The sequence below is a fragment of the Haliotis asinina genome, chromosome 10 (assembly GCF_037392515.1).
Source record: "Haliotis asinina isolate JCU_RB_2024 chromosome 10, JCU_Hal_asi_v2, whole genome shotgun sequence".
Taxonomy (NCBI): domain Eukaryota; kingdom Metazoa; phylum Mollusca; class Gastropoda; order Lepetellida; family Haliotidae; genus Haliotis; species Haliotis asinina.
In genome coordinates this window covers 47114613-47137652 of record NC_090289.1, presented here as the reverse complement: position 1 = coordinate 47137652, position 23040 = coordinate 47114613, and the positions used below count along the sequence as shown (strand labels likewise).

Here is a 23040-nt window from a genome sequence, read left to right as displayed (position 1 = left end):
TGACAGACGTAAATGAATTGTATTATAAAAAGTGCACCTACCACGGCTTGAAACAGTGATTTTACGAACGCCTCGTTTGCTAGAAACGCGTGCCAATTTTGACTTCATCGTTGCTGTTTATTTTTATAGTGATGGTGACATTTCTTGGTAGCCTAATACTTTATAGTTACATTTTGAAAGTAATTATATGTTGCGCCAGGCATCGTATATAATGAACCTAAGTTTAATTGTAGAGTGGGCATATAATAGGTGTCATTTGTAATACAATATCATCGCACACTAATTTGCATAAAGTCATGGTCTGTTCCAAATAAATCGCTTTGGACTCACTGTTCATTTCTGCATTAATCTCTCCTCAGCAAAGTCCTACGTACCCTATCTCCATAACACTCAGAAAGCAGTTAAGACGAACTTTGTTTAACAGATAGTTCCCACTTTCACATCTTAACTACATAAATTGTAGATAAACTGCGAAAAAAACAGGGGTTCTTTTCTGTATACGGCAGTTCTGCAGTAATAACGTTGAATTATTTTACGTGTGAGCCTCTCTACCCATTAACTGTTAGCAGTGTGGGTTCATTTATTGTCTGTTTGTTTGTTTACCCATTCATTCAGCAATATACCAGTTGTGTGGCGGCGGTGTGTAAATAACTGTGTCTGAACCAGACAATCCTGTCATCAACATCATGATCATCGATCTCAAGCAAGTCAGCAAGTCTGGCAACCCAATCCCGGTGATTGCCTCTTTGCGCACGCACGCACACACACGAAAGACTTTCATCAGTAAAGGATATCGTGGTAATGTTATTCCACACATGCTCAGAGAAACCATAAGTTTGATAAGGCAAGGTATGGGTTTCAGACTGATTCCAGCCAAGCGGCAATTGTATTTGATTCAAAATTTCATACCAAACTGGAGACCATAGATGCGAACTTAAGTAATAGGAAAGAATTGTACGCGTTTGTTTGTCAGTTATCAACCTGACCAATTCCAAACTTAGTCACGTTTGCATACGGTTTGCCTCCATCACGATTGTAAATAACTGAGTCCAGGCAAACCTTCACGTCTACGCACAACACCAAGTCTAAAATGAATCCGATTGGCTGACTGAATCCGAATCACAACACTATACACTGTGATGTGTTGCGATCATGCTGAAAAACAGAAACAAGGAACCATTTAATTACAAAAAGTTATTTTATTTGCAAACCGAAGACAATCTGGTGTAGTACAGACAAAATCATACAACTGCCTTATCAAAAGTCACAAGGCAGCAACTGCATGTCTCATATTTCAACATCATGACAGTGGTCCATACATTCAGTCAAAAAGGAAACAATTTATTGTTCAGTTATTCTGCATAACAATGGATCATATTCATAAATGGTAATATCAAAATAATACCATGACCGAAAACAAAACAAACTACATCACAAAATACTCAACTGTGCTCAGAAAAATGGAAAAAAAAGTGTCGTGAGTATTTTAATACACCGCCGAGTATAAAAAATTCACAGTTAAAATCCAGTGCGTGTATCTCCATTAGAGTTATATGATACCTACATTACTGTATGTAACATTATCTCACTTTACTTTATGTAAGGGCTTCACATTTACTTTATTAAATGTGTTGTTACATTTACTCTATATATGGGTGTCATATTTACTTTTTGATAGGATGTCACATTTACTTTATGTAAGTGTATCACATATATATTGTGCTTTTTGAGCAATGTCATCAGAAAGTGTTAAACATGAACACTATTCAAAACAAGCTAAACATGGAGTCTACATTAGTTCCTGTATTAAAGAGCAAAGATTTCACAATACATACAGAATTAAATACACACAATCTGAAATTTGTAAATGATGGAGTTTTGACCAGTTGTTGAGAGTATGACTTACTACAGTATAGGATGACCATCAATTCCATGTTTGGCTATTAGACTGGAGTTCTATTCTGACCTCCCATCTCACAGTTACACATGGTTTGAGGAAGGTCAAGGATACAGACATGTTCAGTGAAATAAATAAGGGAACACATGGAAGTATTCTTTTCTGTGTTTCTTCACAAGGTATGCATTGCAGAGTGGGTGACACTCTGGAAATACATAAAGGAACATGTGTACTTTCAGATGTTCCCTTATTTGTTACCATGAGTATATTAATAACATCAACCTCAAGGTCATCCCCAGAAACCTGAAATACCAAAACATCTGGAATTAACCAGACTGATGATTGAGCGAACATGTCATGTGATCTTGAAAACTACTTCAGTTACATACCATTCTTAAAAAGTGGTGGATATCAGATTTACAAGACTGATAAAATGCAAATTATGAAGCTAAGAAGGAAACAGATGATGAAGAGAATTTAAGGGAAAATTTGACAATTTATTCCATTCCTTTGGAATTGTTTCATCTGTATGGATATATATTACCTTGACACACATACATTGTATTGGCTAATGCTATGCCCACAAAATGGAACATCCCCTCCTTTTTTAATGGTATATGATGACAGGGCAGCATCCTGTGGACAAGATCAGGCGGCCATAGTGACAGACACAGATCACTTTGGTGGTAATTCAGTTTCCAGAAATGGGTTTATGTCAACCGATAGTGGAAGTTTTTTAACACTATTCCAGAAGGCAGGTGATGGTAATTAGCTAAGAGGATGGTCCTGATGAATTTTCTTGTTCTTCCTCTCCATCTGAACTCATCCAAGTTTGTGCCCCAGGTTATGCAACTACATACTGATGTTAATGTTTGTCTGTAGTTTGTCACAATATAACTTATCACATCATGTCGAGGGAAATATGGGGTTTTATCAGTCCTGAGTAAGGCTGTATTCCCCGAGCCGGAGGGAATACAACCTTACTCGGGACTGATAAAACCATGTATTTCCCTCAACACGATGTGATAACGCATTTATCTAGCTGAATGTGTTCACTAAGTCAAAACAAAACAACACGCATCGAATCAACTTGCTGCCATGTTGACACCAGCTGATTGTTTGACCTCAATGCACCGCAGGTTACTAAAGGCTTGTCGGTGCAAGCTTTTCTCGCTTCGCTTTGTCACCGAGGTGTAGCGGGGTGATATGACTTTCGTAGCGGGAGTACACGACTTTTATACTCCCGCTTGCAGATCATGATGGATGTACATGGTATTTTATCAGAGTCACATGGACCAATCAGAACTCAACATTCTTATGAGGCTAGATAACATACCTTGTCATCCGCTGTTTGTCAGATCACACCATGAAAATATACTTCTGACCATCTGGCCATAATCACTTTTAGCTTGAAATAGTGTAAGGATCCAATTCATCTATGCCATTCACAAGATGCTGGTATCAATAAAGTTAGGAATCCTTTCACGAAGCAACCTCTACTAAAGTAAACCTAAACTCCCATTCTTTAACACTGCAGTAAGATTACATTAGTGCTTTGTGAAGTCACAATTGCTAGGATAAATTGTGGATGTTGATTTTTGGGATGTGAGGTTTCACACACAACAGCATCATATACGCATACATCTGCAGTATAAACATTTTGCAGTCAAGGTCATGCATTAATGCAGTACAGTGTTACAGAGATGATGGAACAGTGTGATAATCAAATGGTTTGAAACAAGACATGGATTAAGACAAAAGTCTTCCTACACATCACTGTGAAAGTACAAGAACTATACTGTGAGAACTTGCAGTAGTAATGACAAAACAGTTATTCACATTTCTTCCACATATCACAGAAATGGGTTCAGGTATAAATACGTGACCTGACATGACATAGTACAAATCATAATCTCATAACAAATCCTGACAGTACATACAAGGACATTCAGATAAGATTTTTAAGTCACAAAGAATATACTGAATAAACAATGAATATACAAACAACATACAATCATGTTTCCCACAACTGGTATCTGCAGCTCACCAACCTTTCACTGAATTCTTGTTTGGAGAAGAAAATTATTTATTTTGGTTCTTAAAACATACTAAATTTTGGCTGCATGTTAATTTCTTCTATGTGTAACTGAAGGTTCAGGTTTCAAAGTGAGTGGCGTTTATTTACCCAAACTGTTGGCAACTATAGTTTACTTGGGCAAGATCTGAACTCCACCACTGAAATCTTCACCTAAAATCTAACACTAATGGTCTGACAGTTGATTTGGTAATCATGTCCATTTTCATAATGTCATTCAACCTTGGTTCCACTCAAATGTAATATTCACAAACTACTGGCAATATTCCAGCAATATTCACAGCAGGGGGACACCAGAAATGAGATTCACATATTGTACCCATATCTGGAATCAAACAGTCTTCAGCATGATGAGAGAATGCTTTCACTTCTATGCTGCCCCACGGAACCTGGTCTTCAGCTTGATGGGCAAATGCTCAACCTGCTAGGCTACCACAAATAGAAAAAGTGTATTTTTGGATCCAGCAGTGGTGAGAAAAACTTCTATTGAACCTCAAGATGATATTCTATCACCTTTTGGTAAATATCGGTAGTTTCAATGCATAAAGATATACCAGTATTTGCATATGAGATTGTTGTGAAGGAAGCTATGAATTTGAACTGTGCACAAAAAGCGATGCATTATGAAAAACAAAAAAATACCAAAACTGGCATACAGTGAAAATATTAATGCAAAACAACTGTCAGAGCATTTTCTCTTTGGGAATGCCCACTTATGAAGCTCCCAACAGCAACAGCCTTTCCAAAACTGTCCACACTATAACTGCAACAAAGATATAGCATGCCCTGAGTAGGAGCTTACAAGACAAAGGGACATCACTCCATTCTCATAACATGGATGTCACTGAATACTCATTCATTATGAACCAGATGACTCTGATGGTAACTGTATGACTGAATTAACAACTTCACAGCAAAGAACTGATGCAGTCAAACTGTATAAAATCCATTTACTACCAGCCGATATAAAAATGTCTTTTCAAAGAATAAGGAAATTCACAACACCATATTCTTTGGTCCAAATCATGCTATCACTGTGTAGGAGAAATTATTACACAAACAGAATTACTTCTCATTAACAAACACACTTTAATTACTCATGACAAAAACGATGTATTGACACATCTCCAAGAAATAAACTGATTAAAAATAAAAGGCTGCACCTTTCATTTGACTGTTTCTTTTCTCAAAACTTCTGAATGAGTGAGTGAGTTATTTTTATGCAACTTTTAGCAATATCCAAGCAATATCTTGGTGGGGGCCCCAGAAATGGGCTTCACACATTGTACCCATGTGGGGAATTGAACCCAAATCTTCGCCATGACGAATGAATGCTTCAACAACTAAGCTATCCCCTACCCCTAACCCCACTCCAAACAATTCTGGATAATTGGTGCTACTCTGAGTAAAACAACAGAGTGATGAACCAAGACTTGCAGCAAATAAGGGTTTGAGATTAGAATATATCTCTTGTGAAATGCATATGTAACAAAGCACTCGAAGAAACCAAGGAATGATTTCACTAACAGCAGGAATAAATTATCAAGAGAAGGTATTTTGTTCAACATCATTTTCTTTCCAGATTTATATTTCCAGATCAGTTTCTCAAATTTTGGTAGGTTTCCCCATTAACTATTTGCATATATTTAAGTTCATGCATGCAAACTGCATTGAACGCCCATCACATTATCCGACTGTTCCCCACACTGTTTGGATAAAGAAACTGATGAAAGTACTACACAATAAACAAACAATGCAGAAAAATATGTATATAAACAAGAGTCGGAATGTTTGCTTGAGTTGAACTGTATGCTGCATGAGCTAATAATAATCAAAGATACAAAACAGCTACATGCCAGCAGACATGAGGAATTCAAAGTCAGACTATCTTTCCCTTAATATACATGTGACAAGTCCACCAACAAACTCGCAAACGAGGGATGATATTTTTGCAGTTTTGTCATAGATTGATGTCTGAAGTCTCACCAATTACACAGTACTTGGTACAATACTTTTGTTCACCCAGTTATGTTGTAGGATTGTCTCCCTTTGACACAGTGTGGGTTGTCTCCCTTACACCACTGTTCTTCGTGAACTTTTAACCTCTTCATACTGTGCTGGTTCCGTCTTTTCAAGTTTTGTCAGAGGAACTGGGATTTTCTCATCAGATGTTTCTTCCACCATGTTAATCCTTTTGACATCATTTACATAAAGAACCTGTGAACAAACAAGTATAAAACAGTTGAGACACACACTTACCCATTCCTCATAATAGTAGTCCTTGGGTGGGTTCCTCTTGGAATACCTATACTAGCTACAGGAACATCATCCTCAGTATTTCCGTGGTATACGTTCTGATAAATCTCCACTATACCCTTGACACATCTACAGCTAAATACTTTTATTACCTCCCTTTACTGACTCCTCATTTTCACAGGACCCAATCAGCTAAGCTGCCATTACAGTAGAGCTTGTCAACAAAGATAGCGATTGCAGCTGCGAAGGTTTGGGAAAATCATACAAAATTGCAAGTCTGAAACTTTTACAAAATATAAAAGAACTCCTTCTACCCCTCTCAGAGTACCTCTGCATCATTTGTGTTGCCAAGTGTAATTGGTGAGATAATTTAAAGAGAGAAAGTGAGATGTGGTTGGAATGCTCAACTTCCCAGTGTAGACACCTGACTGAATAAAAAGCCAGTCAAGGGAGGTAATAAATTCAGATGTAGATGCATCCAGGCTATAGTGGAGACTTATCAGAACACATACCCTGAAGATAGCATGGTTGTAGGAACATCAATGCATTTTGAATTTGAAGTCACTGACTTCAATTAATTATCACAATGCATAGTGACATCCATGTTTGTTTGTTTGTGTTTGCCTTTTCCAGCTACATAACGGCTTTCTTTACATAATCAAGTTTGGACCAGATGATCCGCAGGCAGACATTATGAGCAATGATCCACCTTTGGCTAGGTTTCAATGCTATGTCATTCCAGATATATCACTGTTTAATGTTAACCATGACTAGACAATCCTGTGATAACCAATATAATACGATGACACAAAATGGGTGACTGCCCAATCCATTTAGCTAACCCACCGTATGTCCACAGAATGCCATAAAATGTAATCTCTTATGGTGTTGACAATATTTCTGAATTGAAACCTATCTTCCTGCTTTTTTGTTGTAATAAAACAAAAGGGCTATCCCTGAGCTTCAGAGCAAGTATGGTGACGCATTCTATGTGAAGGTTCCAGTCCAAATCACCCGTCCTATCTATGTGCACTGATGAGTTCATAATCTGGATGCCAACGGCATCAATGTGGCTTGCCCGAGACATAGAACAAGGAATGATTTGGTCACCTCTGACAAGCATCTGTTGATGAAGATATTATATAACCAAAAATCCCCAACAATATGCATGAATAATTTCCAATTACATACTGGATCCCCTCATGCAATTCCTCTGTCCACTTTCTCCACTTCACTTGATTGAAAGATTTAAGACTCTTAAGAGACTGATTGATTGACTTTGAATATAAAATCCTGTCTTGGTATTAGTGCAAAATTTCCTCAATATTGCATATACATCTACTTATAAATAGTTTCCATGTTTTATGCTGTGCATTTCTTCTTTATAAATCCGTGAATATTCTTTCTCGGGATGTTCCAGCTTCAAGAACATCTTACCCAAACACAACCCTGCTCTGTCATCCTTCGTAATCACTCTTATGGGCCATCATTCTGACTTTATATATAATATGGTATTTGTGCATAGACACACAATATGAAAAATCCAAAAATCAATTCTCTCCAAATGTCAATATGGTCTCCACCCAAAGATGATTAGTAAAAGAATAATCGACAAAGCATGTGATCCAAGTGATTTCTATGAACAACAAATGTCACCATGACAACAGGTGGGATGTGTTTGGGTGGAGCATATTTAACATTGAAGTGATCAAGTTTTGTTTCATGCCTCTTTCAGCAATATTCCAGCAACATCACATCGGGGGAAACAAGAAATGGGTTTCAAACATTGTACCCATGTGGATAGTCAAACCCAGGTCTTTGGCGTGATGAGTAAACACTTTAAGTTAAACACTAGACTACCCCATCGCCCCTGAAACAGGGGAGAATGTTCCTCACAGGTGTTGAAAGAAGGAAATATGCTAGATATATCAAGTTTGAAACACTTTTCTTACCGTTAAAGCACTTGTGACGATCCCTAGAATAGCCCCACCTAGTACATCACTCCAGTGGTGCTTATAATCTGATATCCTGGACACACAGACATATACACCACCTAGAGCAGCCCCAAACTGGAGGAGAGCTCGTAGCAGACGACAGTTCTTCCTCCCCAGACGAATTTGAACATACATCTGAAGAGCAGATAACAAAGAATACAGAAAGCTATTCCATCAGTCTCGCTGATGTCAACACAACCCTGGAATTTTAAAGATGGCAGATGGTCTTCTGGTTCTCTTGTTTACCCATAATGTTCCATTTTCTAAAATGAAACCACTGAATCATTGGGGTAAGTTGGTTCAAAAACATCTTGCATTATTTCCGCAATACTGCTGCACTTATGAACACAAATATAAATGGACAGACACACATTTTCAAATATATGGATTCACTTGTATTTGTGTGTTGTGTAAAGCTTCACTCAGCAATATTCCTGTATTATGGCAGCGGTCTGTAAATAATTGTTAATGAGCACTGATGTACTTAACTGGAATATGATGATATGCATTAACCAGCCCAGCGAGCCTGACAACACAAACCTGTTAGTTGCCTCTTACGACAAGCATGGGTTACTGAAGGCAAATTCTAAACAGATATACAGGAGCGGTTCTTCCTTTGTGATTCTTGTATGAGTATCTTAACTGAATATTGCTGAGGTGATACAAACTTGCTCACTCATTCTCTCACTCACAGTAAAACATCACATTACTGCTGATGCAGCGCTATGAAATATTTTCCCACAAGTCTACATAGATGGACTGAATAGCACCATTTCTACACTGTTGATTTAACAGCATGAGTTGCTGGAGATAAAAACAATACAGAACTTTTAGGCTGCAAAAAAAATATAAAGTTTCTTGGGCACATTTTTTTAAAAAGTGACAGCAGCGGTAGGACTCCAAAACGATTTGATAGAAAAAAGTGATGAGGGAGGAACACTTTTTTTCTCTCAGATATACAGCTTGGGAAGTTTAGCACGTGTTAATGAGTTGTAGATTCAGTGACACCCGATTTTACAGACACTCATTCTTGTAGTGGACAAATGGATGATCAGGACATGGCCAAGTCAAAATGATATTTTTCAAATAGGAATAACAAACTGTTACATGTACAGTATAAGTGACATGCCAATGCATGAGAAACATTTCACGATTTTTTTATTTAGCCTTATATATAGCATTAGCATTATATATCAGCTGGTTAATACTCACAATAATATATGTCATTGCAAAAGCAATGAATGACGAATGTCCGGACGGAAATGATTTTCTGGAAGCAAAAAAAAAAGATACAGCTTTAAATGATGTTTGTTTTCACTTGTTATCTAACAAAGAAAGACTGAACACTGAAATCAAAAGCATCAGGGAAATCTGGGAAATCCATAAAAAATGTCAGCAGGTTGAACCACATGATTTTAACCAAATCCAGGAATTAAAATTAAAATCTGGTTGCCATGGTAGGGTAAATATTGAAATGACACTAATGACATATTTTCAGTGTGCTCTAGCAGCAAACTAAAGCCTTAAAAATAATGCACAACATATTCATAAATGCCAAAAGTTTGACCAGCTGAAATGATGCAAAACCTATTTCTGCACATCATCAAAGTGTTATCAGGTTCTCACAGACTAACATGGGTGTGGCCATTTTGAGTGCCAGTGCACATAACAGGAAAATCCTGTTTTGAATGATAACATAATTTGTGGTTCCTGGACAAATGAGTGTGAGTGAGTGAGTGAGTGAGTGAGTGAGTGAGTGAGTGAGTGAGTGAGTGAGTGAGTGAGTGAGTGAAGTTTTATGCCACAATCAGCTATACTCCAGCTATATGGCAGCGGTCTGTAAATAATGGAGTCAAAACAGTCCAGTGATCAACAGCATGAGCACTGATCTATACAGTTGGGATACAATGACGTCATCCAAGTCAGTAAGTCCGACCATCTAATCCCACTAGTCGCCTCTTACAAACAAGCATAATCCCCTTTCGTGGCAAGAATGGGTTGCTGAAGACCTATTTTCACAAAAGCACCCCCAAAATATCTCACCAGAATTATCTGGCTCTCTCTTCGAAAAAATCTTATTACGTGGTATGGTTTAAAACAACATTTACGACACAGAAAACATCCTCAGTTCTGCAGTATCACCGAGACCTAGATGTAGGTGTTATACATACATTAAGGTGATAATCCTTATGGAAAATGAACAAATTTATTCTCATCAGTTATCAGAAGAAAAATGATAACCTTTTTCAACAACTGACAAAACATACTTCTATATAGTGTCTATAATAGCCCAACATATTAGCCAAAAGATTGTATTGCAACATGTTTCAATACAGGTTTCAATAATATAATACAAGTTTGACAGTGAGTGACACTGATCGTACACACATATTCTATGTTCTACATACTAATGCCCTAAAAAGATATGCTACAGTTCTGATAAATTTCAATCACCACATCTCCTCTAATAAGTGCATATGTTTTCAGTTGAGTTCCAGACCCAGTGTTTACTAGTGGCCTGGTGCTTTTGCACTTACTGGGTGAGATTATCGTAACTGCTAGTGAGTTGTTTTACCTCCGATGCTCATAAGAGGCAATACAGTAGGTTGGACAGTGAGGTAGTCTTTCCTATCCATACAGTTTATAGTATGTATAGTATGCGATTTTGTCAATCACTGAAAGGGACACATCAGTTGTGAATAAAAGATTTGGACATAAACCGTTTGTTATATTGTTGGACCTGGTTCTCAGAAAAAATACTGTAATAAGTAGCAATTGAAATCTGTATGACAGCATGCTAATGATACTCTGCAGTAAACCACTTCAGTACATATTTCATTCTTCAAACAGCCATATTGTGAGATATTGATTTGTTAAGCCTGTATTTAACCAAAAGAACTCATGAAGGAGAAACAACACAAGCAGAAAAAACATGACTGAAAAAATGTATGCCTAGGTCTCTTTCAAAGTGATACCAAACTGAAACAAACTTACAGCTAAGGATCAGTGAAAGAACTGATTGGGTTTAAATCAAAAAAAAAAAGTTTTAAAAATCATTTTGAAGACATAAAATCAGAGTTATCACACAAATTTCCTAAAAATTTATCCAAGAAAGCTAACACGTAATCCCCTGCAGCAGTCATAATAAACTTGAAAAAAAAAGCATTAACATCATCGGCCTCTGCTTACTTTGCATCGATTATCAGAGCGTCATCTGTCCCTTGGCACACGTAGTCAACAATGTAGCCAGTACTGCAGTTGATCTTTGAGAAATCAGGTTTGCAGACGTCAAAGAAATGTGGTCGTAGTCGCCCAACCACAAGTTTGACCACTTCCGTTGTCAGATAGCAGATGCCCCCGCCAAAAGATGCCACGCCCACCTGAGCAAAGAGCAGCTTCCCGTACATGTTGAAGAAGGTGCGCTTGCAACTGAGACCAGTTGATAAGTAAGCATCTAAGGCCTCTATTGCAAAAATCTGAAAAATGAGTGAGTGAGTGTTTCACTAAGATCTTAACTGCTGATATAAATACCTGGCTTCATGAATGATGCTTCCACCCCCACTTTTGACAACTTGGAAATGAAGATAGACCTTACAGACAAATAATATAGACAGTTTCATTGACATATACATGTAGGCAAAAGAGATACTTTCTGAAAGTATGGAAATCTGGGCCACGATAAGTGCCACACATTAACATTATCTTATAACTATCTCAGCGCTAAGAGAGCTTTCAAAATCTATGCCCAGGTGCTTGGCTTTGAACATTACTTGAAAGACAGATCTGATTAGGCTAAAGAGTAATCACAGTTTCAATCTTATTTGAGAACAAGGTGTCAGAACCTGAACCAGTCAATGACCCGCTTTTAACGGTGAAGTTGCACCATAACAGCCACCCACTGATTTGTACCATGCGAGCAGTTCAAACTGACAGTTCATTTTCTATATTTGTTTGTTTATTATAATGATTATCCATCAATTATACATGATACAAAATATAGGAATTAGTTAAGATGAAAACATCCAAGTTGATTACTTCTCAGTTTGCTGGAAAGGTTTTATGCCACTTTTAGCAATATTCCAACAATATCAAAATAGGGACACCAGAAATGGGCTTGACACACTGTACCCATGTTGGGAATTGAACCAGAATCTTTACATGACGAGCGAATGCTTTAACCATAAGGCTACCCCACCACCCAAAATGAACCATGAAGCACTGAAACATTACATACCAGTAGCACCATGGGGAGTACGCCAATGAGAGCAGCATCCACCATAGTGACCGTGTCGTCATGGTAGGGGTACATGAGAGACTGGTCATCGCAGAAGAAGCCCCGCCCAAACGGTGTCACGTCGACCTTGAAGATGGCAATGGCTGCCACAAACACTGAAATGGAAAGGTACCATTTAGCAGAGTTGTTGCCCCTGATTACGGCACGCTGCTTACACCTTTAGACACAATAGGGTTTTACATCGTCTCACAAACATGAGGTCAGAGCGATTCAGTTACAGTTTTTAAGGGTCCTTGAGGGCCCTGTGACGTAACAATGAAGAGAACTGTATGCTTTGATCATTTCTTCAGAGCCTGGAAGATTTGGAAGATCAATAGGCTCAGTACTAACTATAATACATAGACAAATTGGCATCTGCCTCTCGGTGAAACATATTCTGATGAGCTTAAAACTACTACAAACATGGTTAATTATGTTTAAGCTGAGTGTGCGAAAGATTCAATGTATACAACAGTTTACTTAATGCAATTAACATCAGTAAAATAAATACATATACTGTGGACACAAAAACAGCTTACTGAAGGGCTTTCAAACTCTATTGCTCTGCATACATCATATGATTGTTAGCAACACAGCTCTTCAGCGGAGAGTTTGGCAGCTACTATAGCAGCGTGTAATATTTTTTCCAGTGGGTACTCTCCTGGGAGGGGTGACACAACGTAAAGTATTTTACATGAAGGTAAGACAAAGACCTATGACCTTATTATATGGCATCACAATCCCTACAACTTCTAACAAGCATACTATGACCTATCTGGTTCAATGCAAGTCAATACTTGAACCCAGATGCCACACAGCATTGTGTCAGTACTTGACCCATGACAATCTAATGGCCATAGTCCAATGTGGAAACATTCAAACAAAGATGTGGTACAAAGAGGTGAATGCTGGTTACTTTCTCAAGCTTTTGATTCTCCTTACCTATCAACACTATGAGTGCATTCATGGTCAACTAAACATAAAACCGAGGACGTGAACTTGTAGAACGAACCTCTGCTCTGGCATTCTGAAGCATAAGTGGTGACACTTCCATATCTAGGACGTTCTAAACACTAGGATGAGAACTCAAGTGAAAGGCTCCTCTTCAAAGGACAAATGCCTTCTTGTTTCACCTCTTCTTTTCAACAAATACTTTGCTCATCCTTGTCACACAGACATCACAATCATCACATAACCTATGTATACCTATCAGTACTGTCAGCTTGTTAATTGCTGAGTTCAGTCACAAAAACGTTCATCTACCTTCAGTATAGTATAATACAATGCTTGTAATTTCATTTGCTTAAATTGCCATTTTAAAATTTAGACCAGAAGGCAGGTCCACAGATTCTGTGATAGGAAATATGTAAGCTCTGGATCAAACACCTGATGTCACTGAAACTCAAACACAGATGTACGACAGAAAGAGTTGGCCCTACAGAATACAGTCCTTCATTCAGCAGAGAATCCCACTAAGAAGTGGCAGGGTGTGTATTTTCCACTCAAACAGTGAGTTCAGGAAAGACTACCTGACACTGAAGTCTGAATACATGAGAAAAGCAGTGTCTACATGGACATCTGCAAGGGTATTTGCTCTTAGTTTTGAAAGATTTGTCAAATCATTCTAATACACCTTGCTGTGATGAGATAGCATCTCTGTTGTGATACATATATTGTCCTCCCACATCATTGATAGTGTCCCATAGATAACACTATATGAACTCTAAAGGTAAGGGTCACTTGATTACTGCAACTAATTACATCACAATATTTATAGGCTAAGCAAAGTTCGACATCTAAAATAATAGTCAAGACTTTCGTTAAGTGTCAAGAAGCTTTTCAGCTGACAAGTGGCGGACATTTCAATATACTGACATCCCAAGAAACCCATACATCAACATACATCATATTTTCCTGTGTTGCTATGTTTCCGTTGAACAAAGAGTTGGCTTTCCATGTGTTTGTGGTGTGAAGCAGCAGGATGTGCTCATCTTTTTATGAAAACCTTGTAGCAGCACTTTTTCATTGCAATTCACAAACATGTTTGAGACTGGTCACAGTGATTGTCTGGTGCTAGAGATTGGTTTGTTTATTTCAATATGATAAGGGTCAAAATATAAATTTATATCAAAATGTGGTCTTATATTAATCATCATGGCCCAAAATTAACAGACATCAATATGCTAATGCAAATTCATAAGAGCATTCAATTTAGAATGAAAAAATATAAAAATGCTCCTGTAAATACATTGCCATACTCAGTTTTCAAGTTACTTCCCTTTATTTATTGATGACAATTAATGGCAGATTCTGTATTCTGTATATAAAATCCATGAAACGTATTATACAGGTCTACAACAGTTTCCCATTGAAACACAGAGTACACGTAGAGTTGGTTAGAGTTAATGGTCATCACTCAAAACGTGCATTTGTTTCACTGTCCCAACTACTCACAGGTTCAAAGTGTTTTAAGAAAGAAAATTGTCCTGACTAATTTTCCATTTGTCCCTGATTTTTCTGACAAAGACATGATGATGAAATTATGAAAGAATAAATCAACACAGTATTTCATGTTAATGTTTACTGGATTATTTATCTTAGAGTGATAAATATCAAAGAAAGATAACCCTACTTTCTCATCACTGCGAAATTAGCTACATTTTGAGCAGATATGAAATGACATCCAAGTATATTTGCAGACTGAAAACATAAACGGAAATTATGTAGTAGCCCATGGACAAGTAAGACACTATTATTTCATTGCCTCAAATGAAAACTGATTTGTCCAAGGCGTTAAGCCACGGGATTGTTTAACCCCTGCTAAAAGTGCTTACTCTCTTGTAATACAAACCAATAATAGCGATTTGAATGTTAAACTGGCAAGGGTTTGTAATCTTAATTTCACTTTATAAGACTTACTTTTTGTTTAAAGTGAAATTCATTGATACATTTTTACTACAAACTAACTACAGTCGCCTCTCACAACAAGCATGATCTTGAGTTACACACTGAAGATCAATTCTAACCCACATGTTCACGGATTCCAGGACAGTGAGACAGACCAACCACTTGGCAACACCTGTACTCAATATAGAGCACAACATAATTCAACAAGGGAAGAGGTGGTATAGTGTTTACTTGCAGTTAAGCTGCACTCATCAATATCCACCTATACAAAAGCAGTCTGTAAATAAACGAGTCTCCAAAATCCAGTGACTGACATCATGAACATTGATCCACACGACAATATTCATCCGTCAAGTCAGCAAGTCCGACTGCTGATCCTGTTAGTGCCCTCTTTCAACCAGCAACACCACTGTAGTGAGTCAATGAATGAGTAGGATTTGATGCCGATTTAAACAATACTCCTTCAATATCACTGTGGATAACACAAGAAATGTGCTTCACATACTGTGCCCCATGTAAAAAATCAAACCAAGGTCTTCACCTAGACAAGCAAACACTTTAACCACTAAGCTAGTGCATGGATCAGAATTATCGCAGATAACCTACAAGATACTGTGCCCATCCAGTTACCAGTATCAGGGAATTTGTTGACACAAATGTCATATCTAGTGCAGTATATCAGTCCAAAATTAGAAGCACATGCTTCACACAATCTCACCTATGTGACTGACCTTGATACACTACTAATGCTACCTTCCACCTCAGGAACTGAATTTGCTGAATGACAACATTTGGCATACACTAGGGACAAGATGAGATGGACAAAGTTACCTGTAAGTGAGTGAGTGAGTGGGTTTAGTTTTACACAGCTTTAGCAATATTACCGCAATGTGACAGATGAGTGTTGCCTGTAAATTGAGTGTAATACGTGTCTGTGAGCATAAGCTTGGGCAAACTGATTCCACCCTACCACCACCAGCAAATAAATATCAACTGATTATCAATAAACACTTTAAACATAAAAATGTATTTCACACCACTGGTGAGCTGTGACATGTCTATACATGGTTTAATTACAAAAAAGCATCTTGAACATTATTTAGAAGAAGTCCATGAACAAAAATCTAACTTTGTGTATTTTGTGAGTAAATTCGAACTGTATGCTACCTAATAAGTCAATGTACGATAGTATTGATGAAACTATTATAAATTTGATAATGATGAATAATGGTTTCTTTCAGCAAGATTTCCCATTATCTATCTTCATAGCTTTTACCCTTTCTCTTACTTAGCATTTGGGGAACATAGTACAGATTGATTACGGACTGAGGCAGTATATGGAGCCTGAGTCAGTGAGTGGGGAATCCAGTGTCTATTGCTGGGAAACAAGCATTCATTCATGGCTTAGTTGAAACAAGCGGTGGTGGGGTAGCTCAGTGGTAAAAGGTTAATTATTATGCCAAAGACCCAGGTTTGATTCCCCACAATGTGTTACGCCCACATCACCTGCCATAATGTAATGCTGGAGTATTGCTAAAAGCAGCATAAAACTGCTCACAACTAGTCCGCTTTTTTTCAAAAGTGTAAATAAAGCTACAAAGCACCATAGCTTAGTAAGACGAAGAGGGTTTGGGTGCATGCACATCCAGTGAATGAGTGAGTGACCTACGAGGGTTTGTTTGACTCACTAGAGAAGAGTAACGAATAATACTGAGACAGAATCTACTAATAGACTGCATGTCATGATGATCTAAAATGGTTGCTCATTCTACCCACAAAGCTTAGATTACAACATGCACCATGTCAGCAAAGGGACATCACTCTTACATTTTGATGTTTATCTAGATAAATCATCTACCACCAAAAATGATACCATGCGTAAAAATGCAGACATTTATGTCAGTCATTAAATATCATACTGTATCATGTACAGTTTCTGTTAATGATTTAGCACATAAATGGCAGATTGATGTTTAGTTAATTTAAAAATTTAATTGGACGTACTTTAGGTGTGCAACAAATTTTTTTTAGGTGTATGCCATAGCAGAGATTGACTGGTCAAGAGTGTGTTAAGTGTATCATGTTAAACTGCAGGATGGTATCTCAGAGGGATGGTTACAAAAAACTGTAACGAGTATTTCTGTGTTAAACAAACTCATTACAAATTGTACATATACAATCCTAAAAGTACATAATGCCCTCTTTACAGAAGATAATCATTAGATAATTTGCACATACCATTAGGCAATATCAACATTTTCTGCCCATGGTCCTCAGGGTATGGAATACATACATTTACATGAATATACAGAGTTAAACAGTGTACATCAAATAACGCATGAAGCAGTTGTCTCCCATGTTTTTTGCTATAGTCACAGGAGAAAGTTAAGCATTTTGTACTTGACAGATGACAAACACACGATTAATTGAATGAAACAACTCTTACTTGCTCCAATGGTGAATAGGTCCGTGGGGAGGCCATAGCTCTGCCGAAAACGGTTATACAGCGAAATAAATATATCCATTGTTTTGCTGAATAGTCGTGGGCCATTAGCTTGCCATCATAGACAGGACATCCACAATACACAGGCAGTATCTAGTAGCAAAGTCCACACTCTCTTCTCATCATCACAGGAGCATGCGGCCAGCCCATGATAAGGCGGGATATTGTGGAGGAAGCACCAGTGAGATATGTATGTTGCCGAAGTGTGTCACTTATCTCCTCATGCCTCGACACACACCAAGTGTGCCCCATTTACTGACATCGATTAGAGTGGAGTTTGTCTACCTGGTTCCTTCTTTAATTGTAAATTAACCGGGTTTGTCAACACACAAGGGTATGTAACGGTATTATTTCCGGTAAGCGTTTCTCTGTGACAAGCAAGTTTAATCAAATAGTGCCGCATACACAACCTCCGAACATCGCGTGCACAACAGTGCGGTGTGTTGATACGCAGTCTTTTGACAATTTAAATCACAAGATGATTTCATCTGGGGTAACCGTAAGCCCTGATAGTTTTTACGTAATTTGAGGTCAAGAGTCCGGCTACACAGACAAGGCCACTCGTTATCACGTGCTGCAAGTTTAAGGTGAAACTCCCCCTCAGTCGACAACTGTGGCCCTTGTGATGGTCATGGATCGGATGACAACACAGCCTGCGTGAGGTAAGACTGCAGTAGGTACCTCCTCACCCGTTGCGAACTCCCGACAACACCCGAGGAACCAGCCTGTATACTCCCGTCCGAGCCGCACTGCGACGAGGAAGTACGATCCGATTGTTGATGTAATGTGTTGCAGACGCGATCGATTCTACCGGTCACATGCTTCGACCCATGACGTCCTCTGTACCGGAACAACTTGTGTCATGTACCTCCCCAGTCTAGAAATTATCTTTGGACGCTGGATACTGATCCAGTCGATTAATGCTCAGTCATAGACTGTAGTACGCAAGGAAAGTTCGCATGTCATGTGATAACCATGAACCAATACCAGTTGTATGGGGTTTACAGACCACGGTTGTTGCCCACCTCTATTCGCCAGTATGGTCTAAATGCTGTATCGCCACTCGGGTGACCCGTAGTCGTTTTCGGAAATAATTCAACGTCAATTTGATACGTGAATGCCAAAGTTGATGCAACGTGTTCACTGGTGTGTTTTTTTATTTTGGCCGCTAACCGAGGCGAACAGCTTCGCCTCACACAAAGACTGGCGTGATCTGCACGGAACATGTGCTGCACTATTTATACACCCTGTACACAAATATACGATTGTCGATTCAGACATTAGGACTGTCGTTTGCGGGAATGATATTTGATCTAATCAGTGCAACACTATCACAAGGCGGTGCCTTATAAGTGTAAATTTGAACAATAATTGAACATTTTTATTCCTATGCGAATAGGTCTTACATATACGTATGTGTTTCTGTTTGTGATGTTGTTCGCCATTCTTTATAATAATAACAAACAAACAAACTCAAAAAAACTTACACCGAAGGCAATTATGTTCCACACAAAGTGAAAATTGAGCGCGCGCGCGCGCGCGCACGCACGCACACACACACACACACACACACGAAGATCCGGGTCCTTTTCACAACATGGTTTCAACGTGTGTTCCCCACCATGATATCGTCAGAGCTAGCATTGCTAAAAGCAGTGTAATGCTATACTCAGCAAACATGCAATGTTTATGTATAATGTGTTGAATAACCGTAAACAGACTTTTGAAACATTGTTAAAAGAAATTGATTGCATAGCTATAAAATGTAGGTTTTCGTGACCTTTGTATTGTTTATTGTTTAACACCACACTGAGCAATATTCTACATGACGGTTTTCTGTAGATAATCGAGTCTGAAACAGACAATCCAAAGATCAACAGCATGAACATCGATCTGAGCAATTGAGATACGATGGCATGTGTCCAAGTTAGAGAGCGTGACCACCCAGTCTAACGCATGGGTTACTGAAGACCAGTTCCAGCCCGGTTCTTGACGGGTCCCATGGACATGTGTAAGTAAGAGGAAAGAATACACTACGACATATGTGCATGTACCGCCATAGGAATGCTAAGTAATACACGACTATACTTTCCTGCCAAGGCATCTGAAGGAATCGGGTGATCTTAAGTAGTTTTGAGTAGTATATGAGATTTTAATGTTTACATTAGAAACATGGACTTTGTTCAGTGTGTCCTGTATATTGCAACTGCAGGAATTATTGTAACAGCTGGAAGCTCGGAGATGCAGACAGATCAAAGATCTGTTCACCCCAGTTATTCGTTCACAGCTACAGGTGAAACAGCTGCTGCAAATATTCGATAACATAATAGATCCATATATACATATAGGTATGTAGTACATGTATTAAAATCTAACAGTATGGTAGTGTTATCAGTGAACCATGTCCCGTCAGTATGGCAGCCGTGTGGCCAACGCGGTCGCTCGTCACGTGAAAGGTCTGGGTTGAATTCTCAAAATAATAGTCAAGTAATCAATGAAGTTAACACGTGTATGACGTACATAATATTTAACCGATTAATTACGATAGTCTGTTAATAGCGGATTTGATTTCAAAACATACCGTTCATAAACGCACATTAGAAAACATTCAATGCCGGTTTATAGAGACAAAAAAACCAAAATGTACCAAGGTTTTGGTCCGGTGTGATTAAAAATTAGACTGCACAACGAGCAAGGAATTTCAATATCATCACCCAATGCTGAATGGAGCCTGGCAAGCAAGCTATGAAGTATACAGTGGTCTGTTACCTGATTGATTATTCGGATGTTGTCTCATATTGTTCATAGAGAGATTCATTATATGTGAAAATGTTGTTTGTAACAGAGATGCAAAATTGTGAATGTGCTTATAATTTGTAATGTAAACACAGAAATGTATTGTCAAGATTAATGTTGTTCATATATGTAAGAAAAGTGTGAATACAGCTTTACATAAACATTTTCAAAGAACCGGAATTGCATATACACTGCAGTAAATATTTCCCTACCCGATAAAATCGTATATCCATCAGTGTAGTCTGGCAGTTTATGCCATTCCATCCTCCGATTCACCAGTGAAACCATCCTCCCAAACCTAGAGATTAGGTCACAATAACACCTTTCAGAAAATGATTTTTCAGTCGGATTTCTAGTTTAGCTTTGTATGGTCTATTTGTTTGCGGTGAGAATGGGTAATACGAAAATAGACTATTGGTAAAGTAATAAACATTATGGAAAATGTTTATGTCACCAAGTGTTATATACTATATGACACATTCTGCGGTTATTTAATGAAGGCACAAATCCGTCACAGATTTTAAAAAATCCGTATGTAATATTAATACACTATAATATTTGTTACGTGTACATGCATCATATGGCAAACGATAGTGTTTGCTTATTGATTTTCGAAAATACTCCACATCTACGGGGTTTTTTCTGTCAAACATAAGAGTATTTAATTAAGTTAGTGACATCCCTGGTGTCTTATCCAAACAAATCTTTTACTTCCCGGGATGACAATTTTGGCACTGCACTTAAGTAGTTATGTCAACTGTACATGTATTTATGTTTGTTTACCGGATGATAGTATGGACTTTCTAAGTTAACAGTTACATTACATTTACGTATTTAACATTTTCGCAATGGCAAAACTGACCTTTTCATCTTAACAGTTACATCACATTTTCGTATGTAACATTTTCTCAGTGACAAAACTGGCTTTTTCATCTTAACAGTTCCATCACATTTTCGTATGTAACATTTTCTCAGTGACAAAACTGGCTTTTTCATCTTAACAGTTACATCACATTTTCGTATGTAACATTTTCTCAGTGACAAAACTGACCTTTTCATCTTAACAGTTACATCACATTTTCGTATGTAACATTTTCTCAGTGACAAAACTGGCTTTTTCATCTTAACAGTTACCTCACATTTTCGTATGTAACATTTTCTCAATGACAAAACTGGCTTTTTCATCTTAACTGTTACCTCACATTTTCGTATGTAACATTTTCTCAATGACAAAACTGGCTTTTTCATCTTAACTGTTACCTCACATTTTCGTATGTAACATTTTCTCAGTGACAAAACTGGCTTTTTCATCTTAACAGTTACATCACATTTTCGTATGTAACATTTTCTCAGTGACAAAACTGGCTTTTTCATCTTAACAGTTCCATCACATTTTCGTATGTAACATTTTCTCAGTGACAAAACTGGCTTTTTCATCTTAACAGTTACATCACATTTTCGTATGTAACATTTTCTCAGTGACAAAACTGACCTTTTCATCTTAACAGTTACATCACATTTTCGTATGTAACATTTTCTCAGTGACAAAACTGGCTTTTTCATCTTAACAGTTACCTCACATTTTCGTATGTAACATTTTCTCAATGACAAAACTGGCTTTTTCATCTTAACTGTTACCTCACATTTTCGTATGTAACATTTTCTCAATGACAAAACTGGCTTTTTCATCTTAACTGTTACCTCACATTTTCGTATGTAACATTTTCTCAGTGACAAAACTGGCTTTTTCATCTTAACAGTTCCATCACATTTTCGTATGTAACATTTTCTCAGTGACAAAACTGGCTTTTTCATCTTAACAGTTACATCACATTTTCGTATGTAACATTTTCTCAGTGACAAAACTGACCTTTTCATCTTAACAGTTACATCACATTTTCGTATGTAACATTTTCTCAGTGACAAAACTGGCTTTTTCATCTTAACTGTTACCTCACATTTTCGTATGTATAATATTTCATTTTGATACCATAACAATTATATGTCATGGTCGTATGTTATTTTTCCCTGATGGTAAAACAGACGTTTCTTTTAACTTAACAGTTACATTACATTTTCGGATGTTACACTTCATTCATGATGATACTGGCTTTTTAACATAACCGTTATAGCATATATTCGTATGTAATATTTTCCCCAATGGTAATCACTGGAGGTTTCTTCAGGCTGTAGCCCATGTTGCCGATGGTAACTTAACAGTTACATCACATGTTCTCCATGATACATATTCCTAATAATGACACTAAAACATAAGTTGTAACCAATTTGTGTTGCACTATGTACATTAATGTCCCTGAG

The 23040-nt window shown here is 37.7% G+C and overlaps 3 protein-coding genes across 4 annotated transcripts in view; 2 read left to right on the top strand and 1 right to left on the bottom strand.

Moving 5' to 3' along the window:
- Positions 1–23040, top strand: part of LOC137297897 (tetratricopeptide repeat protein 21B-like) — a 308763-nt gene that overhangs the window by 102281 nt on the left and 183442 nt on the right. The gene's annotated exons all lie outside the window — the stretch shown is intronic.
- Positions 1180–23040, bottom strand: part of LOC137298281 (phospholipid phosphatase 1-like) — a 22838-nt gene continuing 977 nt past the window's right edge. The window contains exons 1-6 of one of the 2 annotated variants that reach the window (XM_067830465.1): positions 17869–18347; positions 12477–12631; positions 11432–11718; positions 9455–9512; positions 8201–8377; positions 3983–6209 (exon numbers count right to left, since the gene is read on the bottom strand). In XM_067830465.1, coding sequence (XP_067686566.1) covers positions 6066–6209; positions 8201–8377; positions 9455–9512; positions 11432–11718; positions 12477–12631; positions 17869–17947 — 900 coding nt within the window. In that variant the 5' untranslated portion in view covers positions 17948–18347 and the 3' untranslated portion in view covers positions 3983–6065. Of the gene's footprint in view, positions 6210–8200; positions 8378–9454; positions 9513–11431; positions 11719–12476; positions 12632–17868; positions 18348–23040 lie in introns of those variants that run through there. The other variant, XM_067830466.1, reaches the window with a different exon arrangement.
- LOC137298280 (uncharacterized transporter slc-17.2-like) overlaps positions 18353–23040 on the top strand; it is an 18228-nt gene continuing 13540 nt past the window's right edge. The window contains exon 1 of the mRNA XM_067830464.1: positions 18353–18587. The gene's annotated coding sequence lies outside the window, so the exon portion shown is untranslated. The remainder of the gene's footprint in view (positions 18588–23040) is intronic.